General features: G+C 44.8%; 1 protein-coding gene across 1 annotated transcript; it reads right to left on the bottom strand.

Annotated features, from left to right (window-relative positions):
• Positions 1 to 8174: 8174 nt before the first annotated feature.
• ODF1 (outer dense fiber of sperm tails 1) lies at positions 8175 to 17525 on the bottom strand. Its single transcript, XM_002819336.6, has 2 exons — positions 17068 to 17525; positions 8175 to 8741 (listed from the first exon to the last, which is right to left on the bottom strand). Exons 1-2 carry the CDS (start codon positions 17385 to 17387, stop codon positions 8309 to 8311), a joined length of 753 nt encoding a protein of 250 aa, XP_002819382.1. The 5' UTR covers positions 17388 to 17525; the 3' UTR covers positions 8175 to 8308.
• Positions 17526 to 19271: the final 1746 nt, after the last annotated feature.

The following is a 19271-nucleotide window of genomic DNA, read 5'->3' as shown; positions in this document are numbered from 1 at the left end:
CCCTTGTTACTCACGTGGAGCCACCCTCGCTTCTGTAAAGCCACTTCATTAAAGCCTGTCAGAATCCCAGTGGAACGTCCTCTGTTTCCTGCCTGGACTCTGACAGGTCCCTAAGCGGAGAACATAGGGAGAGATGCAAAGGGAGCCTTGAAGGACAAGGGGGCTTCTCAGAAGACCCTCACTCACCTTACTTCCCAGGAGAATTAAACCCCCCAAGACCTGGGGAGCAAGTTCTTGTTATTTCCCTCATTTGTTCACTGAGGGGAGAAGAAGGCATAGAAAGGACTTGTGTGTGACCCACACAATATGGCCTGAGTCACTCCTGTCACCCCATGATTAGTGGCTCTGCCTTCCTGTGCCCCTCAGTGCTTGGTTCTATCTCAATAGGTATCCTTGATAAGGTGGCACTGTCACTTATCAGTTTATTTTTTAATTTTTATTTTTTTTGAAACAGGGTCTCACTCTGTCATCCAGGCTGGAGTGCAGTGGCACGATCTCAGCTCACTGCAACCTCCGCCTCCTGGGTTCAAACAATTCTCACGCCTCAGCCTCCCAAGTAGCTAGGATTATAGGCAAGCAGCACCACGCTTAACTGATTTTTGTATTTTTAGTAGAGACAGAGTTTCACCATGTTGGCCAGGCTGGTCTCAAACTCCTGACCTCAAGTGATCTTCCTGCCTCAGCCTCCCAAAGTGCTGGGATTACAGACATGAGCCACTGCCCCTGGCCACTTATCAGTTTATATGTCTATCTTCCACACTAGATTAAAAACTCCTAAAACCCGAAGATTTCTGGTCATGACCATTCTGCATCCTGCCCGGCTTCTTGCAGGCTGCCCAGCACAGAGTAAGTCCTCACGTGGGTTCACATGAAGAAGGAATAGAGGCTTCACCCACAAATGAACTCTATGGTACACACTTCTAGAATCCACCCCCTTCCTAGGCAGTAGAACCACCCCACTTAGTGGCCCCCATCCCACTAAGAGCAGAAGTTATTCCAACCACATGGGGTTCTACCTCCAAAGCCCAGGGCCAGTCCCTGAAGGCTAAAACCCATTTGACACTGATGATACCGGAAGGTGACTAAGCTGCTGACTCAAGAAAACCAACTTCCTGTTCCAGGATCATCGCCTAATCTACGATCAAGTAGTTTTACTCTGACAAATCCTGGCCTCGTGCTTTCCTGCCACCTTCGCATGGCTCTCCAAGATGTTTGTCTCAATCACCTTTTTTGTCCCTGTACCCTTATTTCTGTTGCCGTCTCTCGTGTAATCTGAAGGATCTGTGCTAGCTCCTAAACACCTCGCTAGGGGACCCTGACCACACACAGGAAACATGAGGGGACCACATCCTCCCATTCCCAAACCAAGAGATGCTCATTAGAAATCTGGGCTGTCCCAGAGAATCTGGAATACACGCTCTTGATATTTATATACCAGCACTAAGCCTTGATTCATTTCAATTAAAATGGTTTTAATAACCAGAAATAAGGCCAGGTGCAGTGGCTTATGCCTGTAATCCCAGCACTTTGGGAGGCCGAGGTGGGCAGATCACCCGAGGTGAGGAGTTCAAGACCAGCCTGGCCAACACGGCAAAACCCTGTCTCTACTAAAAATACAAAAATTAGCCAGGCATAGTGGTGCATGCCTGTAACCCCAGCTACTCGGGAGGCTGAGGCAGAAGAATCACTTGAACCCAGGAGGTAGAGGTTGCAGTGAGCTGAGATCGTGCTATTGCACTCCAGCCTGGGTGACAAGAGGGAAACTCTGTCTCAAAAACAAAAAACAAAAACAGAAATATAATTGGAAAAAAAAAATGAAGAAAAGTTATTGAAGTGTGTCTCACTGTAGTTGTTTCCACAGACGTGGGGACCATATTCCTTCTAAAGCAGTATTAATCCCAAATGTTCTATTAGGGGAACATTTTAAATGCTAAATATTGTGATTCTTTTGATGTTATGTTGTTTTCAATAAAAACAGCTGTGTGTATAATAAAGTATGATGTTTTCTACACCACTGTTAAGACTTTTCATCTAAAATCACAAACCAGAGGACAGTGTCAGCTCAGCTCAGCTCAGCCCAGCTCAGCCCTGGAGTCATTCCAGCCCAGGTGTCAGGGAATGAAGAAGCCTCCCGAAGATTCCAGCCATTCGGATCTTCCCAGATGAGGAAGACCAAGCATCCCTGCCATGTCCCATCTGAATTTCTGACCTACAGAATTCATGAGCATAACAAAATAGTTTACAGCTCCCACCCTTAAATTCACAAACCAGAGTAAAACTCTTTTGAGACCACTTTTCCTTAGTTTGGTGAATAAAAATGCAGTTATCACTAAAATTTGAGTTGAAAAGAAGGGCTATCTTCCCTCTGAGCCTTTCAGACTGGAAATTCTAGGTATTCTGATGCTTGGTGGCCCCCATCCCACTAAAAGCAGAAGTTATTTCAACCACCTGGGGTTATCTCATCCCCTTGCGGGTACTCTGTACTGTGCGAAGAGAAAGGTGACCCGCTGACTGCAAGAGCTTCTAAATGGTGGACCAGTTGCCCAAGAACAGTGACTGCTGGATTTCAAGCACCCTGCCTGGTGTCTTGGCTCCAGGACTCTTCCTGTCACTGACACATTCTCTGAGGCACACTTGAGGGCCTGGAATCATCACCTTTGTCATCTGTCCAAGGCAAGGTTTACATCCACCACGTTGCTGACGTTTGTGTGGCTAAAAGTCCCAGGTCTTGATGTGGCTCAGGGAGAGGGGTATTCAAGTCTGATTGTCAAATGCTCTACACTCATCAGGATCCAGAGGCCTAAGCAAGGGGTGTGTTTTGTTTTTGTTTTATACCTTTAGGGACAAGAACAAATACTTACTGCAGCTCCAGAGGGGAAGGAAGTGCTTCCAGGATAGTAATAAAAGCAGTTGCTCCCTGAGGATACATTCTGAGTCCATCTTCCACCCAGGATCACAAACCGTGTGACTCATCCAGGCCTTGGTTGACAATTGCACTATGTAAAGGCCAAAAACCCTACAAACTTTACTGGAATTCATCTGGGTCACCCAGCAACACCCTCTCCTTTTACTTGTTTTACAAACCCACAGTCTTCTGGTTTCAGTATCCATTTTAGCTTAACTTTTAGCATAATGTCCTCAGCCAAAGAGCTAAATGAGAGTGTCCCAAACTTTTCCAACCTGTGACACTCATAGACACTTGAATGGGAGAGGAAGACAAAGAGAGACAAAGAAAGAAACAGAGAGGGACAGAGATAGAGACAGAAAAAGAAGGAATTTTTGTGCAAGGAAGAGAAGTTGAAATAATTTTAAAACTTACTTATTCCATTAGTTCTGGGGACATGAAGAATTCACTGAATAAAACTATTTTACAATGACTGAAGAACAGTCACCTGAGGATCTTTAATAATATCATTTTATTTCCTTCTTCTTTTTTTTTTTTTTTTTTTGAGATGAAGTCTCACTCTTGTGGCCCAGGCTGGAGTGCAATGCTGTGATCTTGGCTCACTGCAACCTCTGCCTCCCAAGTTCAAAAGATTCTGCCTCAGCCTCCCAAGTAGCTGGGATTACAGGCACCCACCACCACACCTAGCTAATTTTTGTATCTTTAGCAGAGACGGTGTTTCACCGAGTTGGCCAGGCTGGTCTCGAACTCCTGACTTCAGGTGATCCACCCACCTCAGCCTCCCAAAGTGCTGGGATTACAGGCGTGAGCCACAACGCCTGGCCCAATAATATCATTTTATAAAATAATCCACTACATGAGCTTTAAAAGAAATCAAATAATACAAGATAGTCATTGGGTATGGATTCTCCCCAGTCCCATACCCGAGAAATTTTAAATTCATAATCCAGTGAAATAGCTCTTTAGCTCTAAAATATATTCCATGAACACTAAGAATTGTAATGATCAGACCAGGTGTGGTGGCTCACAGGTGTAATCCCAGCACTTTGAGAGACTGAAGCAGGCGGATCACTTGAAGCCAGGAGTTTGAGAACAGCCTGGGCAATATATCGAGACCCCATATCTATAAAAAAAATACATAAAATTTGCCAGGCATGGTGGTATGTGCCTGTAGTCCCAGCTACTCAGGAGGCTGAGGTGGGAGGATTGCTTGAGCCCGGAATTTGCGACTGCAGTGAGCCAAGATTATGCCACTGCACTTCAGCCTGGGTGATGGAGCAAGACCCTGTCTCAAAAATAATAATAATAATAAAGAAGTGTAATTATCTTCATTGCTCTTAGTTCTACAGTATTACCAAGCATGTTTATTAGAAGGTGGCACATTTGCCTAATTTATATGTTCATTCATCACACATGTGCGGGGCAGTGAAGCAGCTCAGAGCCTCTCGTCTTTCAGTTCCCATGTGGGCCAATTTCTCACTTCTGCACCTTCAAGAGTCACCCCCATTCCCACCTCCCACCCAGGTAGATGGAGTCAGGTGTTTACGGCTGGACCCTGACCTACAAAATTGCATTAAAGGCCACAGCAGAGCTGTCCAAGCCCTGGGGTTCATCTGACCAGGCAAGGACAATTTTGAAAACAGCAAATGTTTCTTCTTTCTTCTCCTTTGTATCAACTTCCTCCCCATCCTCAGGAACCCAGTTAGTTCATGGACTAAGTCCTGCTCTGTGCCTTTCCTGCAGGCCTCAGACAGGGCCCACAGCCAAGCTCTGCCTCCCACCCAGGCCTGCTTCACCTCTCCGCACTTTCTCTGAGATTGGAGGGCACTTCACTCCCACACTGTATGATTTACTTCTTGATCCCACACTGTCAAGTGCGCTGACAAGTATATCACAGAGCTTAGTCTTGCCTTAAAATATAGAAGCTCCTGGCACTGTGAATTACTCAGAGCAGTGGACTCAGTAGATACATCCTTGTCTTTTTAGCAAGTCTTTCCCTATAGGGGTGGTGAGCAGACCAAGGCCACCAATTCCCTGCAGGCCAGACTCAGGCTTACCTGAAGCTTCCTTCGAGACAGGGATGTCGACAATAAACGCTGGGAATGCCCAGGGCCAGTCTGGAAGGTCCCTTTGTCCTCTCTAGCTCTTGTACATTCAGTTTCTTTGGCTGTCTCCCCGCTCTACCCTAAGCCCCTTTATAGCATTCCTCCTTGAGTCTAATGTGAGGCATTTGTGAAAAGGGTGTTTCTCTCTCCATCCCTGTTGCAGAGCACAGTATCTGGCATTCAAAATGATAAAGTCTGGCTGCACATTGATGGATGAATGGATGAGCTGCAGGACCAACAGAAAGGAGGGTGGGTCAGTGTGTGAGTGAATCAAAGAATGAACTGTTCCTAACAGTGTCCTGGAATGGCGCCCACCAGAGGACAGAAGTTCCTGCTTATCCAATGGGTTAGGACCTCAGTGGCTTTATATAAGACACAATAAAATTATCGATAAGTGCTTCAGGTTTGTAAAAATATGTTTTTTAGTGTTTATTTTCCACATTTAAGAAGCACTGGTGGCTGCCAAAAGACCCCAATGACATCCCATTGACTCTCGAGGGTGAAATTTCTTCAAAATCATTTTCCAAAAATTTATACCTTAGAAAATAGAATATTTATAAACATATATTCAAAACATGGCAAGATACTTATACAGGTAAATTTTTGAAATGTTCAATATGTTTTATTCACCACTTCTTTTAGAGGGCCATTACGTCCCTTAATTGGAAGCAAAATATGTCTGTTACCACCATCAATATTCTTCAGCCTTGAACTTGAAAGAAGCTTTTTGTCTGTGAATTTTTGTTTGTTTGTTTTGAGACAAGGTCTTGCTCTGTTGCCCAAGCGGGAGTGCAGTAGCATGATCATAGCTCACTGCATCCTCGATATCCTAGGCTTCAGGTGATCCTCCTGCCTCAGCCTCTCAAGTAGCTAGGACCACAAGCATGCGCCATCACACCTAACTGTTTTTTTTAATTTTTAGTAGAGGACAGGTGCAGTGGCTCACGCCTTTGGGCCACCTAGCACTTTGGGAAGCCAAGGCGGGTGGATCATGAGGTCAGGAGTTCGAGACCAGCCTGGTCAACATGGTGAAACCCCATCTGTTCTAAAAATACTAAAAATTAGCTGGGCGTGGTGGCGCATGCCTGTAATCCCAGCTACTTAGGAGTCTGAGGCAAGAGAATCACTTGAACCTGGGAAACGGAGGTTGCAGTGAGCTGAGACTGCGCCACTACACTCCAGGTTGAGCAACAGAGCAAAACTCCATCTCAAAAAATTTAAAAAAAATAATAAATTTTTAGTAGAGATGAGGTCTTTCTATGTTGCCCAGACTGGTCTCGAGCTCCTGGGCTCAAGCGGTCTTCTCACCTCAGCCTCCCAAAGTGCTGGGATTATAGAGGAGAGCCACCGTGCCTGGCCTAAAGGAAGCTTTTAAAATAAAAGGCTAGGATAGCTTTAATATCCCATCCAGAGCTTCTCAACCTCAGCTGCACTCTTAAATCACTCGGGAAGCTTTTAAAAGTCACGATGCCCAGGTTGCATCTCAAGTCTATTACATTAGATTATCTGGAGAAATGACATAGACATCTGTATTTTGTTTTAATTTTTGCCTTTTCTAGTTTTTAGTTTCAGTTTAGCTTTTTTTTTTATGTTTTGTTTGGCATCCATATTTTTAAAGCACTCCCAGTGATCCGCATGTGCAGCCAATGCTGAGAACTACTGCCTTCACCCACATGCAGCTGAAACTCATGAAGAGACTTACTGTGCAAACTGGAGGGTTTTATGTTCCTTCTGAGAGTCAGGTTTGAAACCAGCTAGCATCCTCATTCTGATTCTTCCCCATCATCTCGTACTTTCTTTACACTTATTTCAATCCTGGTAATAAAGAATGGCTCATGGGCTGTGTCCTCCAGGCAGGTCCAAGTTCAGGTGACTTACGCTATCATTTTGTGAAAGCTGTACTTTTCCACTCCTGAACTTTGAATTGAACTTCTGTGTCTAAAAGCAGTTTCAGAAATTAAGGAAAGGAGACAGGCCAGGTTCAATGACTCACACCTGTAATCCCAGCATTTTGCGAGGCCAAAGCGAATGGATTTCTTGAGCTTAGGAGTTTAAGACCTGCTTGGGCAACACGGCAAAATCTTGTCTCCACCAAAAATACAAAACTTAGCCTGCCTTGGTAACATGCACCTGTAGTCTCAACTACACAGGAGGCTGAGGTGGGAGGATCATTGGAGCCCAGGAGATCAAGGCTGCAGTAAGCCATGATTGCACCACTGGACTCCAGCCTTCATGACAGAGCAAGGCCCCGTTTAAAAGAAAAGAAAAGAGGCCGGGCACGGTGGCCCATACCTGTAATCCCAACACTTTGGGAGGCTGAAGCAGTGGATCCCCTGAGGTCAGGAGTTCGAGACCAGCCTGGCCAACAGGGTGAAACCGTGTCTCTACTAAAAATACACAAAAATTAGCCACACATGGTGCTGCACGCCTGTAATCCCAGCTACTCAGGAGGCTGAGGCAGAAGAATCGCTTGAACCCGGGAGGCAGAAGTTGTAGTAAGCTGGGATTGCACCACTGCACTCCAGTCTGGAGGACAGAGCAAGACTCTGTCTAAAAAAAAAAAAAAAGAAAGAAAAAAACAGAAAAAGACATAGTTGTAATAAATCTCAAGCAGGTTGCAAAACAAAGCTGGTTTGTTTATGCTTTTTTTTTTTTAATGTTTTGTTTGGCATCCATATACTAACCAGAGCTGGCCAATCCCCCAAACCACAAGAACGTTGAAAAATGACAAGCTGTATGGCCACCCCGCCTTGGCCAGCAAACATGCCCCTCATCCTACCTACCACCCCGTAGTTTTTGTATTCTGATCATTGTCCAGTAAAACCACAACCCCACTGTGCTTGAGGAGTCTCTTTCCAGGACTCCCTACTGCAGTAGCTTTGAAAAAGTGTTTGCCTTCAACTCTAACTAATCTGTTTCTGCTTTGACCATTTGGTTTTTGGGCTAGGCCATTTCACTGGATCATCTGGAAAACAATGTCTGGGGATGCCCACCAGAAGAGTGTCTTCTCCTGGAGTTTGGAGGTAGTTGAGTATGGAGGAGGGAATGGGAGGGTGGATCTCACCATATCTTCCTTCTATTCCCATCCATTAATTATTCCAGTGTTCGCTAACTCTGCAGGGCTCCTGCAGTGGGTTTAACCAAAAGACTTTCACACAACACCAGCAGATTGCAGTTATGTATTCAGTTTCCTACGTACTTGAACAACAGGGGCCATGGGAAGGAGAGGAGAAACATTGGGAGAGCTGCCTGGCTGGAGTAACTGACTTCTATTAAGTAATGGGTTCCTATGCGCACTTTACAAAATCATCTTCCTACAGGAAAATCGGCTTCCACAGGGATAACACGGGTTGCAAGGGTCACATGGGCTGCAGGGGCTGCAGGGGTTGCAGGGGCTGCACGGGTTGCAGGGGTTGCAGGGGTTGCAAGGAGAAGTGCAAGGGTAGCAAGGAGACTCGATCTTGACACAACTGCCGAGCCCGTAGGAGTATGTTACATCCTTCTCATCCACACAGGGCGGCAAGCTGAACTCTTTGCAGATGTTCATGTAGCTGTACTTTTTCGATCCGAGGCAGTCGTACCTGTTCTCCCGCTCAGCCGACACACATACCTTTCCATCCTTCACTCGAACTTTGACTTGATCAGGTTCAAAACCGCATACATTCACCGATCCTAAAATGTTACTGCTACAGCAGGAGGAAGCCAGAATTCTATTTGTTGTTCTTCTCAGTCTGGAATTGAGAAAAGGGATAGGGTAGGAGGGAGCTCAGACCTCAGAATCCAGACACAGCTTGAGAAGCAATATTTTGATTTCTAGCTTTTGAAATAGCCAAAGTTAATACTAGCCATTGTGAAAATAAACTTTACACAAATGCATGAAGTAAAAAGTGTGAGTCCACTCATGCGAATCACACTGCCCCGCAAGTACACCGCTGTTAACGATGAATGCATGATGCCTGCCCTTCCAAATCTTTCTCTCATATTTAAATACCAGCTCCTCCTCTTATTATGGATCCTTGGGTAGGTTCCTTAACCCCTCTGTACCTCAGTGTCCTCATCTGCAAAATGGAGATAATAATAATAATAATAATGCCTGCATCATACAGGACTATTGGAGGATTAGATGAGATTATGATATTTTACTTAGCACTGTGCTTGGTACATTATAAATCCTGCTTAATTATTACTACTCTCATTATTATTACTGTAATTAAATTGTGTATATAACTATAATTAAATTATATAAAAATTATATTTTATATTTATATAGATTAAAAATGGGATATAACTAATAAGATACCATTTAAAATCTGCATTTTAGAGATGGCTGTCAGCTTTAGAACCCAGCCCTACTGGTTCATAGGACAGGTGCTACCTCTGGCAATTGCACAGAGACAGCCTGAAAGCTCAATCAAACAATGATGGCAGGAGAGCCCTGGCCTGGCTCTGCCCAGCAGGGCCTGGCTCCTCCAGGCTGGGAAGTCACTCTAGCCTCTGGACAGCTAGCACCAGCAGAAATGCAGTCAGCTGGGTGGGGCCGTGTTGATCAGATACAGAACAACCTGTCAGTGGTGTCCTGAATCAGGATCGCATCAGCTAGCAAGAGCTGATCGTGCACATCTCTTCCGGACTCCCCAATTAGTACTGCACGCTGATAGCTTGAAATCAATCATAGTCATGATGAGGATATTTACACCACGGAAATTGGAAAATGCTACATGTTAGGGCTCTCCTCTGTCCTCACTGCAGAGCTACCATGGTTCCTATAGAGCTACCTTGTTGCTATTCGGTAATTCTATTGTGTAAATCCTTAATAAAAATAACAACAGCAGCTCACACTAATTGATCAGTTATGATCCGTCAAGAGGTAGTAAAACAAAGTGCCTAAGAACAGACTCTGGAACTGGAGTATCTAGGCTTAAAGCTTGGCTCTGCCATGTGGATAACTTACTTCTCTGTGCCTCAGTTTCCTCATCTGTAAAACTGGGGCAATAAAAATAGCCTACATCACTGGGTTGTTGTGAGGCTTAAATTAGTTAATGCAAGAAAATATTTGCAATAATACTCGGCACATAGGATGTTAAGGTTTTGTCTTTTTTTTTTTTTTTTTTTTTTGCAATGTGCTGTGGAAGGTGCTACGCATGTTAAAGGCATATTTCATTTAATCTTTACAATAATAACTGTGATGCAGATGTAATTATCACTATATCACTTTTGTATGTTAAATTTTGTTTATGCAGTTACTTCTTTTTGTTACATAAGTTATACAAGTTCATTGTAAAAGTCAAAATACAGATAAGTAAACATATGGACTATTTTAAAAATACCTATAGTCTCATATAACTCTTAGCATTTTGGTGTTTGACTTTATGTGAGTGTGTGTGTGTGTGTGTGTGTGTGTGTAGTTCTATATACATGTAGAGGGAGAGTTTTGTATGTGTTCTTATGAAATCATGCTATACGTACTGATTTTTATCTGTATTTTCCACTTGAGCCCTAACATGATTAGATTAACAGTTTGAGTGTTCACTACCCTTGTACTGAAAGTTACAAATCAAGACTCTTAGTGGCTAATTATAAAATGATCAAATAGAACTCAGTCCCAGAAGACACTGAAGCAAACAGAAACAACTTGTGTAATACACCGAGAGGACTGTATTCAGTCCCATTTCTTTTTTTTCTTTTTTCTTTTTTTTTTTTTTGAGACAGAGTCTCGCTCTGTCGCCCAGGCTGGAGTGCAGTGGCGCGATCTCGGCTCACTGCAAGCTCCGCCTCCCGGGTTCACGCCATTCTCCTGCCTCAGCCTCCTGAGTAGCTGGGAGTACAGGCGCCTGCCACCACGCCCGGCTAATTATTTTTTGTATTTTTAGTAGAGAAGGTGTTTCACCGTGTTAGCCAGGATGGTCTCGATCTCCTGACCTTGTGATCTGCCCACTTCAGTCTCCCAAAGTGCTGGGATTACAGGCGTGAGCCACCGCACCCGGCCTCAGCCCCATTTCTACCTCTGGCCCCATGGAACCTGGGGGTGGCATGGGGCATGATTGTCTTTCTTGCCTGGGTGTGCCAGGATACCCTATGCCACACTAAGGAGAAGTAGGAGACTTCTGAACTCTTTGAAATCTTTATCTTTGTGAGGTAAGCAGGAGAACGAGCACTCTATCATGCTGGATGGGCAGAAAATAGCTCACAAAGATGCAGGGAACCAGCCCAAACTCCAGGCATGGTACCCTCTCTGGATAGATTACAGGCTTAAAGCCAGAGCAGCCAAGGCCAAGGGGAAGCACAGAGCAAGATGGGCACTCTCTGGGCCTTTCAAGACTCTCCCACGGTGTGTGCACGGTCTGAGAATCAAACTTCTCCTGTTCAGCTCAGATCTTCTCATATGAGATGAGAAACATCAAATCCCACCAGGACGATGCAGCTGGGCCTCCTAAAGGAGGGCCAAGGGCCCCAACTAGGAGTCCTTGCTAGTGGCCCTGGCTATGGCCACAGCTGGTTTTGGCAAAGCCCTCTTGACATCCACAGAAGCTGGATCTGGGAGCCAGGTCTATAAGCCCAAGTCAGCGCCCAGATTCATCTCTAAGTAACCTGGGTCCCAGGGCACAATTTCATGTATTTTGTTGCTTGGGTTCCTTTTTTTCCTCTATTCTGGTCACTTTGGCTCCTGTGGCTCTGCGACAGTTTGCAAGGGTCTCACAAATGTCTTCAGGAAGTCACCCAAAAAGACTTGGCCAGATCATACTTCTTTTTCTTCTTGCTTCTAAGTCAGTGGTTATCAGGGAAGATGTGTTGGTTTAGGGGAAACTGCAGAAGCCACATTTTACTCATCAGACTCAACTCTGAACTTGCAATTTGACTCCTGCCTGGTGATGTCTCCATCAACCCACCTGGAATTTTCCATGGCTCTATGGGGTTCTGGCCAAAGGGAGTTTGCCTCCTATACTTGTTATCATGGGGGCGAAGCTTAGCCTCAATAAACATAGGGAAATCAGCTCCTTTGCAGAAGCCTCTTAGGAAAGCTGGGGAAAGCTAGCAGCCAGCCAGGGCCTGTGTCTGCTGCTCTGTGCAGCCTCCTCTCCTCCCTACTAATGCTAAATTTCACCCGGATGTACAACCAAACTCCCGAATATGAAACATGCTGCCCACAGCAATGATCAGCTGCATACCCAGCCATCTTCTCAAAGATATAAATCAGATTCAACCCGGTCATGAATAAAGTAATGAAGATGTGAAAAATGTCTACCTCTACCAGGGAACCAGGTGGGGCAGGCCTTCCTCTAGGCTTCATTGGAGTACTTTGCTTTTTCTCCTGAATTTAGCCCCATCCCAAAGACCCATTTAAACTTGATCCCTGTCTTTCCAACACATCTTTTTCCTTCTCTTTTCCTTTCTTCTCCTTTTCTTTTATTTTCCAGCCTTTTCTCTCTTCTCCAGGCTTTTGGGTTGATACTGAGGACAATGTCACTCAGCAGGGAGCCAGGCAGCGTGGCACAGGTGCATCTGACTCTCCTGCAGGGTTTGTTAAAACACAGGTGGCTGATTAGCCGGGCTTGGAGAATCAGCTGATTAGGCCGAGGCAGTAGAATCGCTTGAACCCAGGAGGCAGAAGTTGCAGTGAGCCGAGATCACACCACTGTACTCCAGCTTGGGCGACAGAGCAAGACTCCATCTCAAAAAAAAAACAAAACAAAACAACAACAACAACAACAAAAACACAGGTGGCTGGATTCCACCCCTAGAGTTTCAGAGGTTTCAGAGCTAGCAGGTCTAGCTAGGGTGGAGCTGAGAATCTGCAGTTCTAACATGCTGCAGGTAATGCTACTAATCAGCTTCAGGGGCCACACTTTGAGAACTACTGACCAGAGATTAAGCTCATGGATTCCAGACTTGGGCACACACGGCTTCAAGTCTTGGCTCTGCCACCACCTAGTGATCAAGAACATGGCCCCTGAATCTGTTTCATTGTCTGTAAGATGTCCAAGATAATATCACCCAACATGTCACCCATGTTACAAGGCTTAAATGAACATGAAGTGCTAGGAACAATTTCACTAAATAAAGTGTAAGTCTTCTTTATCAAGCTGCACCAGGCCCCACCTTACATGGACTTGCCCTAAATCTGAAGCTTTAAGTCTTATATCATTAAACAACAAGGTCAAACCAAATCATACCAATGCATTTGGCCTAGATGGGGAGAGACTCTTACCCCACAGCCAAGGGGTGACTGAGTTCTGAGAACTATGGATGTGAAGAGTCTATGATGAGAGGCAGCCAAGGGCCCGACTCACTTCCACTTCTGCAGAGGACACAGAGGTTAACAAGGGAGAGCTCCCCTCAGTGGGAGTGGAAGAGCCAGCCTTTCACCAGCCAGAAAGCCCCATAGGGCTCACTTATACTCCGACCTCTGGGTCAGAGAATGAGAGAGACTAGAAAGTTTTCTCTGAGGGCTTAGACCTGGGCAAGTCACCTCTAAATCCACAAAGAGCTCACCATGAGGCCTGACTGTCATCAGCCTCACCAAGCAAGAGTGGATTCAGTGAAAACCTCATCCTCAAAGCATGAAGGGGGAACCAAGAAATGAGGAGGCAGGTTTTTGAAGTTTTGAGAGTGCCCCTGGTGTGGGGATTTCAAGGGAATTTTTCACTGAGATTCGTGCCAACCACAGACAGTTGGGTACGTGGACAGAAACACGGTCTCAGGATTCGTTTCTAGGTACCGGTAAAGAGTACAGCTGTAAATCAAGGTTCATTTGCTCACGAGGACTGCCTGGTGTCCTGGCCACATGGGGCACCCATGAATTAGATAATAAACTCCTAGGGCAGGATTGAGGAGGGCCTGGGTTTTGTTTCTCCAGCTCTAAGACAGAGGGCAGGGAAAGCCCATGAAATGTGGTGGTGAATCGGGCACAACTTAAATCAGGCTGGTGGCACAGCTTCCCACAGAGGAAACCAATGCAGTACCCTCAGCCCCTCTAAATCCAGAAGAAGGAGGAAGAGACAGGGGCACTGCCTGCCTCTTGGGGAGGAAAAGAGGATATCAAAGAAGCTACAGAAACAAAGGTGCTTACTTGGGTCTCTACTAAGGAAGACACTGCCAACATGGTGTCTTCTGAAGCGGCTGCCCAATAAAGAATGGAAATGGATTGGATTTTCTTTTATTTATTTATTTATTTTATTTATTTATTTATTTATTTTGAAACAGGGTCTCTTTCTATTGCCCAGGCTGGAGTGCAGTGGCATAATCATGGCTTACCACAGTCCTGACCTCCCAGGCTCAAGCAATCCTCCCACCTCAGCCTCCTGAGTACTGGGGACCACAAGCATGTGCCACCACACTTGGTTAATTTTTTTATTTTAATTTTTATAGAGATAGGGGTCTCCCTGTGTTGCTCAGGCTGGTCCCGAACTCCTGGACTTGAGCAATTCTCCTATTACAGCCTCCCAAAGTGCTGAGATTACAGGCGTGAACCACTGCACCCAGCTTGGATTGGATTTTCTATGCCCAGTCTAAGAAAACACCACACACACGCATCAATCAAATAACATATAGTCAGGAGTGCTCAAGAAATCGGTGGGATCAATTAAGAAATTGTTGGCTGGGGCTTTTTACCAGTTATTAAAGGAGGACCCAGAGACACAGCAGATTGACTCTGACACAGAAAAACAGTTTCAAGGGGGCCAAGGCAACTATAGACTAGAGAGTCTTTACTTCATATTGGGCAAAGAACCTTCTGGACAACACAGCCTGCCATCTGAAAGGATGTGTCATAACTAACCAACCCTCCCGCATTCTTTAAAGGGGAGGAAGGTCATATGAATATGAATTCTAAACTCAAAAAGCCTTGGGCAAGCTTTCACACCAAAGATTGTTTAAAAAAATTGAATCAACATGATATTTCTGCGTCTATTTAGTCACGGATCAGGCGCTAGCTTAGAGATAAGAATAAAAGGCATTGCACTAGAAGAAAAAATACTACATTGGGGGCCTTCTGGGACTGAGGCTAGAATCAGGGTTTAACATTTTCACCCATATTCAGGAAAATTGAATATTTAGGTTTGCAAGTGACACTAAGCCGTTCTGGAGAGTGAAATGTGAAGTTGTCAGAAATACAGCATAGAAATTTCACAAGGTGGTGTGAATTGGAAGAGATAAAGAGGACAAGCCTGAGGTCATTTCTACAATGGACTTGGAGTTATCATTTCCGAGATCCAGAAATTAATGTAAAGATATCATCAGCTTCACATATTGCCCGCAGGCACAGAAAAAATAGGCAAAGACCCAGACGCTGTCAGGAAGAGCATCACAAACCGGAGAAAACATTACCTCTTGCCTAAACTACACTGCCGAGAATTAAGCTTGAAGCTGTTTCTACTGCACGCCGAGAAACAAGTCTTCTAAAAGAGGCATAAAGAGAGTAGATGGCACAGGACAGAGAGGGATTTTAATCGGTAGAGTCTGGGGATAGGAGAGAAGCCAGAAGACAGAGGCTGGAAAGACCTGGACAAGGGTATTCAAGTATCCAAAAGTAGGAGGAGAGTGGATACTGATCTGCTCACAAGGAAAACTTAACTTGGACCAAATATTTTAAAAAGAGCCCCTGCCTCACAGTGTGAGCAATTTATGTAATTGATACCCTAATAAATAAAAACAAACATTGGTTCAAAGAGTATAGATGAATTGACAGGTGAAAGCTCCCAGGCTATGAGCGAGGTTCATTCCTGACCATTGGTGGCTGGTGACCAAGACAATAATTATCCTTTTTTTTTTTTTTTTTGAGACAGTCTCACTTCGTCACCCAGGCTGGAGTGTAGTAGTGCAATCTTGGCTCACTGCAACCTCTGCCTCCTGGGTTCAAGTGATTCTCCTGCCTCAGCCTCACAAGTAGCTGGGATTATAGGCACCTGCCACTACGCTTGGCTAATTTTTTTTTTTTGTATTTAGTAGAGATGGGGTTTCACCATGTTAGCCAGGCTGGTCTCGAACTCTTGACCTCAGGTGATCTGCCCTCCTCCACCTCCCAAAGTGCTGGGATTACTGGCATGAGCCACTGCACCCGGCCTCCTATTGCTTTTTCCAAAGAAACGTCACTGTCACTGTTGTCAAGAGACTCTATCTATCTATCTATCTATCTATCTGTCATCTATCAGTTTTTCTGCACTTTGCTTGTTTGACTTAATACATCAATATGTAAGATGCTTCATCAATCCTTTCTATATTTACTTTTTATTCCAGTGCATGAATGTATTATTTTTTTAACCAGGGACAGCACTTTCAACCATCTTTTTCATCAACAGTAACAGACTAAATGGCATATGTAAAAAGTTAGAAAAGGAAAGGTTTCTCCAGGCAAAAAGAAAATACAATCTAAAACAAAATTTTTTTTAAAAACTGACTCCTTTTAATTACCCAATTCAATTAAAAAGCCTTTCAAGTCTATCCTGAAAGCTACAACTCAGTCCCATAGTTTATTTGCAAGACCTTTGCTAGAGTTAGAGGGGAGGCCAACATGATAGACCTAATTCCAGATACAAGGTAAATCTTTGTCTGGAGTAGGGGGATAGGAGGATGATATTCCCACAAAACCAAGGCAATGCCTCATTGTTCAATTTGCTCTCCTGCTTGTAAAGCCTCTGGCACACATTAAGGATTTGATCAATTATTATTACTTCTCCTGTAGTCATTTCTGTAAGTCTAAATATACTCAAATCACTTTACTCATAACCAGGAAAAATGTTTAGTTTGCTGCTTCCAATGGCTTTTTAATGACACCCCCTGTTTCTTCCCTTCATTAAAGCCGCATTATTTATCATACTGGCATTCTTGCTATAAACCACTAACGACCTTGCCAATCGACATCATTACATTGTCTTTTGAGAACCCTACAATTCCCATCATGGACTCATTTACTCTTCTTTCCTTAAATCTTTCCTAAGTCACCAGGGTCATTATCCTCAACCCTTTTAATCTTTGTTCAAGTATTGATTGTCACATATTTTTCCTTATTCCAACTTATAAGGCTAATATACCGACTGTAAAAATCTAAAAATGTTATTTTACTTGGCAAGCTCTCGCTTCTCATCTTCTATGGCTCTGATGGCTTTCCTCTCCAAACTTCTGAGAGATGGTCGCAGACAGTAAAGCTTATAATCACACAGGCAACATGGGTAGAGGTCACACAGGCCACAAGAGCGTGATCGCTTGGAATAGCACAAGCAGTACGGATATGGGTGCAAGTCACAGCAGCAATAGGGGTGCATATACAAGTCGCACAGGCACCGTGTGCTAAATTCGTCGATGCATCTCAGTTGCCTTAGTTCTCTGTCCACCTTCTTTATGTCCCTTCTGACACTGTCCAAGAGACAACTCAGTGCAGCCATTGTGGTCACACCTTATTGTTCTGTGAGTACCTTTGGGAAATGGCACTCAGGGAAAAAATTTGTTCTAAGCCCTTCTCAGAAGTTGCTTTTAAAAATAAATGAGGCACACATGATTCACTTACTTTAAAGCTTGTGTTCTATGACCTCACCACCTTCTGAAGTATGTCATAGTCTTCTGGTTACCATGTGAACTGCACACAGTCATGGTCTCCAGAGACCCTCCTCAGAGTTACACAGCTACTCTCAGAATCGTACTCATGTTGAGATTTCACTCACCTTCAAGGAGGATGGGTCTCCCAAGCGAGCACAGCTCATCGGGGTGCATGGGGCTGGCCACTAACATCCTTGCCCTGTGTGTGCTCTGGGGACTAGCCATAGCTATGACTGTATGTTTGTTGAACTTGGTGCAGGTGAAGGCAGGTGCTGCCCACGCCTTTCTCCATGCCCTTCTAGCTCTAGCTTTGACTGGAAGCTTGGCCTTGCTCCTTTTGTTCTAGAATTCATTCTGGATCCAGACAGGTAGAATATAAAGAATGTTCTCATCGTTCTCCTCCTACCAAGTCATCCTCAAGTCAGCCATTGCCCTTGACCTTCTGAGTTACAAGTCTCTGAGTCCTGCCCATTCTTTGCCATCTGTGGCCATGGCTGTCTGGGAACCTCAGTTCTCTACTGGTTGGGGGTCCTGTCCTTAAGCTCCCATCTGTCAGTGCTCAGGGGCCTGTCCTGGGGAACTACCTCCCAGCAACTACACCTTTGGTCTTGCATCCAAGCCTCCAGATGACTTGTCCCTGAGTGCTTTCCAGATGTTGGTCTTTGACGCTCTTGTAGCCAACCGCCTGAAGGTGCTGGAAGCCAACTGCCTGAAACCCCCGCTTCGGCCAGTTTCCTTTACTTTCTGTTCAGTTAACATCCTAGACCTCTGACTCAGCCTCAGATTTGGTTCTCGGTGCCTCTACTCCTCTGGTCCTTTCACCTCAAACTGAGGTCCAGCTCTCGAGTCTCCCTTGTATGAACTAGAGCACGGGGTATTGATGACAAGTGGTTGGATGTGACACTGTTGAGGGAGACAAGGGCCAGGTTTGAAGGGACTTGTAGCCAGACTAAGGAGTCTGAACTTTATTTTGAGCCCAAAGAAGGATTGTTGATTTTATTTTCTATCGTCAGAAGTGAGACAGCCACACTGAAGGTAAGTTGCTAGGGACAATAGTAGCAGTGTTTTCTGCTGCAAGGCAAGAAGACGCAACAAAAATCTGGACTGGAGATCATGGCTATGGGGATAGCAAGGAGGAAGCCAATGGGATCACCTTCCCCCACCTCCGCCCAGGCCCCATCTAATCCGTTTTCCACATTGTAGCCAGAGTGACTTTCATATAGAAATCTGTCATTCCTCAACTTTCCCCACCCACCATCCCACCCACCTTAAAAGTCTTCTCTGTCCTATTAAAAAAAGGACCAAAATCTTTACAAGGTGCTGAGCAATGGGGCCTCTCCCACTTCCCCACTCTCCTTTCCCATCCCAGTATTAGTGCAATTCATTACCCCTCAGCCACGATGGCCTTCCTGGAAGACCACTCACTTTCCAGAGGCCGTTCCTTAGTCCCTTGAAGGACATTCCTCATTCCTTCCACCTCATTCAGAGCTCATACACAGGATGTTCTGCCTGCTTAGAAATTGAATTCCCCACCTATGACTTTCATCCATTTAATGCTTAAGGCACCCTTTAGATCTCCCCCTTTCTTGGGGAAGCCTTCCCTGTCTCCCAGACTAAACACTCTCATAACTTAGGACACATTTCCTTCATGACATTGTTTCCCCAGCTGGACTGTAAGCCATGAGGGCAAGGACCTTGTCTATTTTTGCTTCACAGTAGATACCTAACACAAT

This window comes from Pongo abelii, chromosome 7, assembly GCF_028885655.2.
Source record: "Pongo abelii isolate AG06213 chromosome 7, NHGRI_mPonAbe1-v2.0_pri, whole genome shotgun sequence".
Taxonomy (NCBI): Eukaryota; Metazoa; Chordata; class Mammalia; order Primates; family Hominidae; genus Pongo; species Pongo abelii.
This window is presented reverse-complemented; position numbering and strand designations above follow the sequence as displayed.

Bases quoted from the DNA above. Each gene is read 5' to 3' on its own strand.
- ODF1 (XM_002819336.6), bottom strand. From the start codon at position 17,387: ATGGCTGCACTGAGTTGTCTCTTGGACAGTGTCAGAAGGGACATAAAG. The intron at 8,742-17,067 runs GTAAAATAACAT...TCTCAATTCCAG, and splicing joins GAGAAGCGAGAGCTTGCCAA to ACTGAGAAGAACAACAAATA.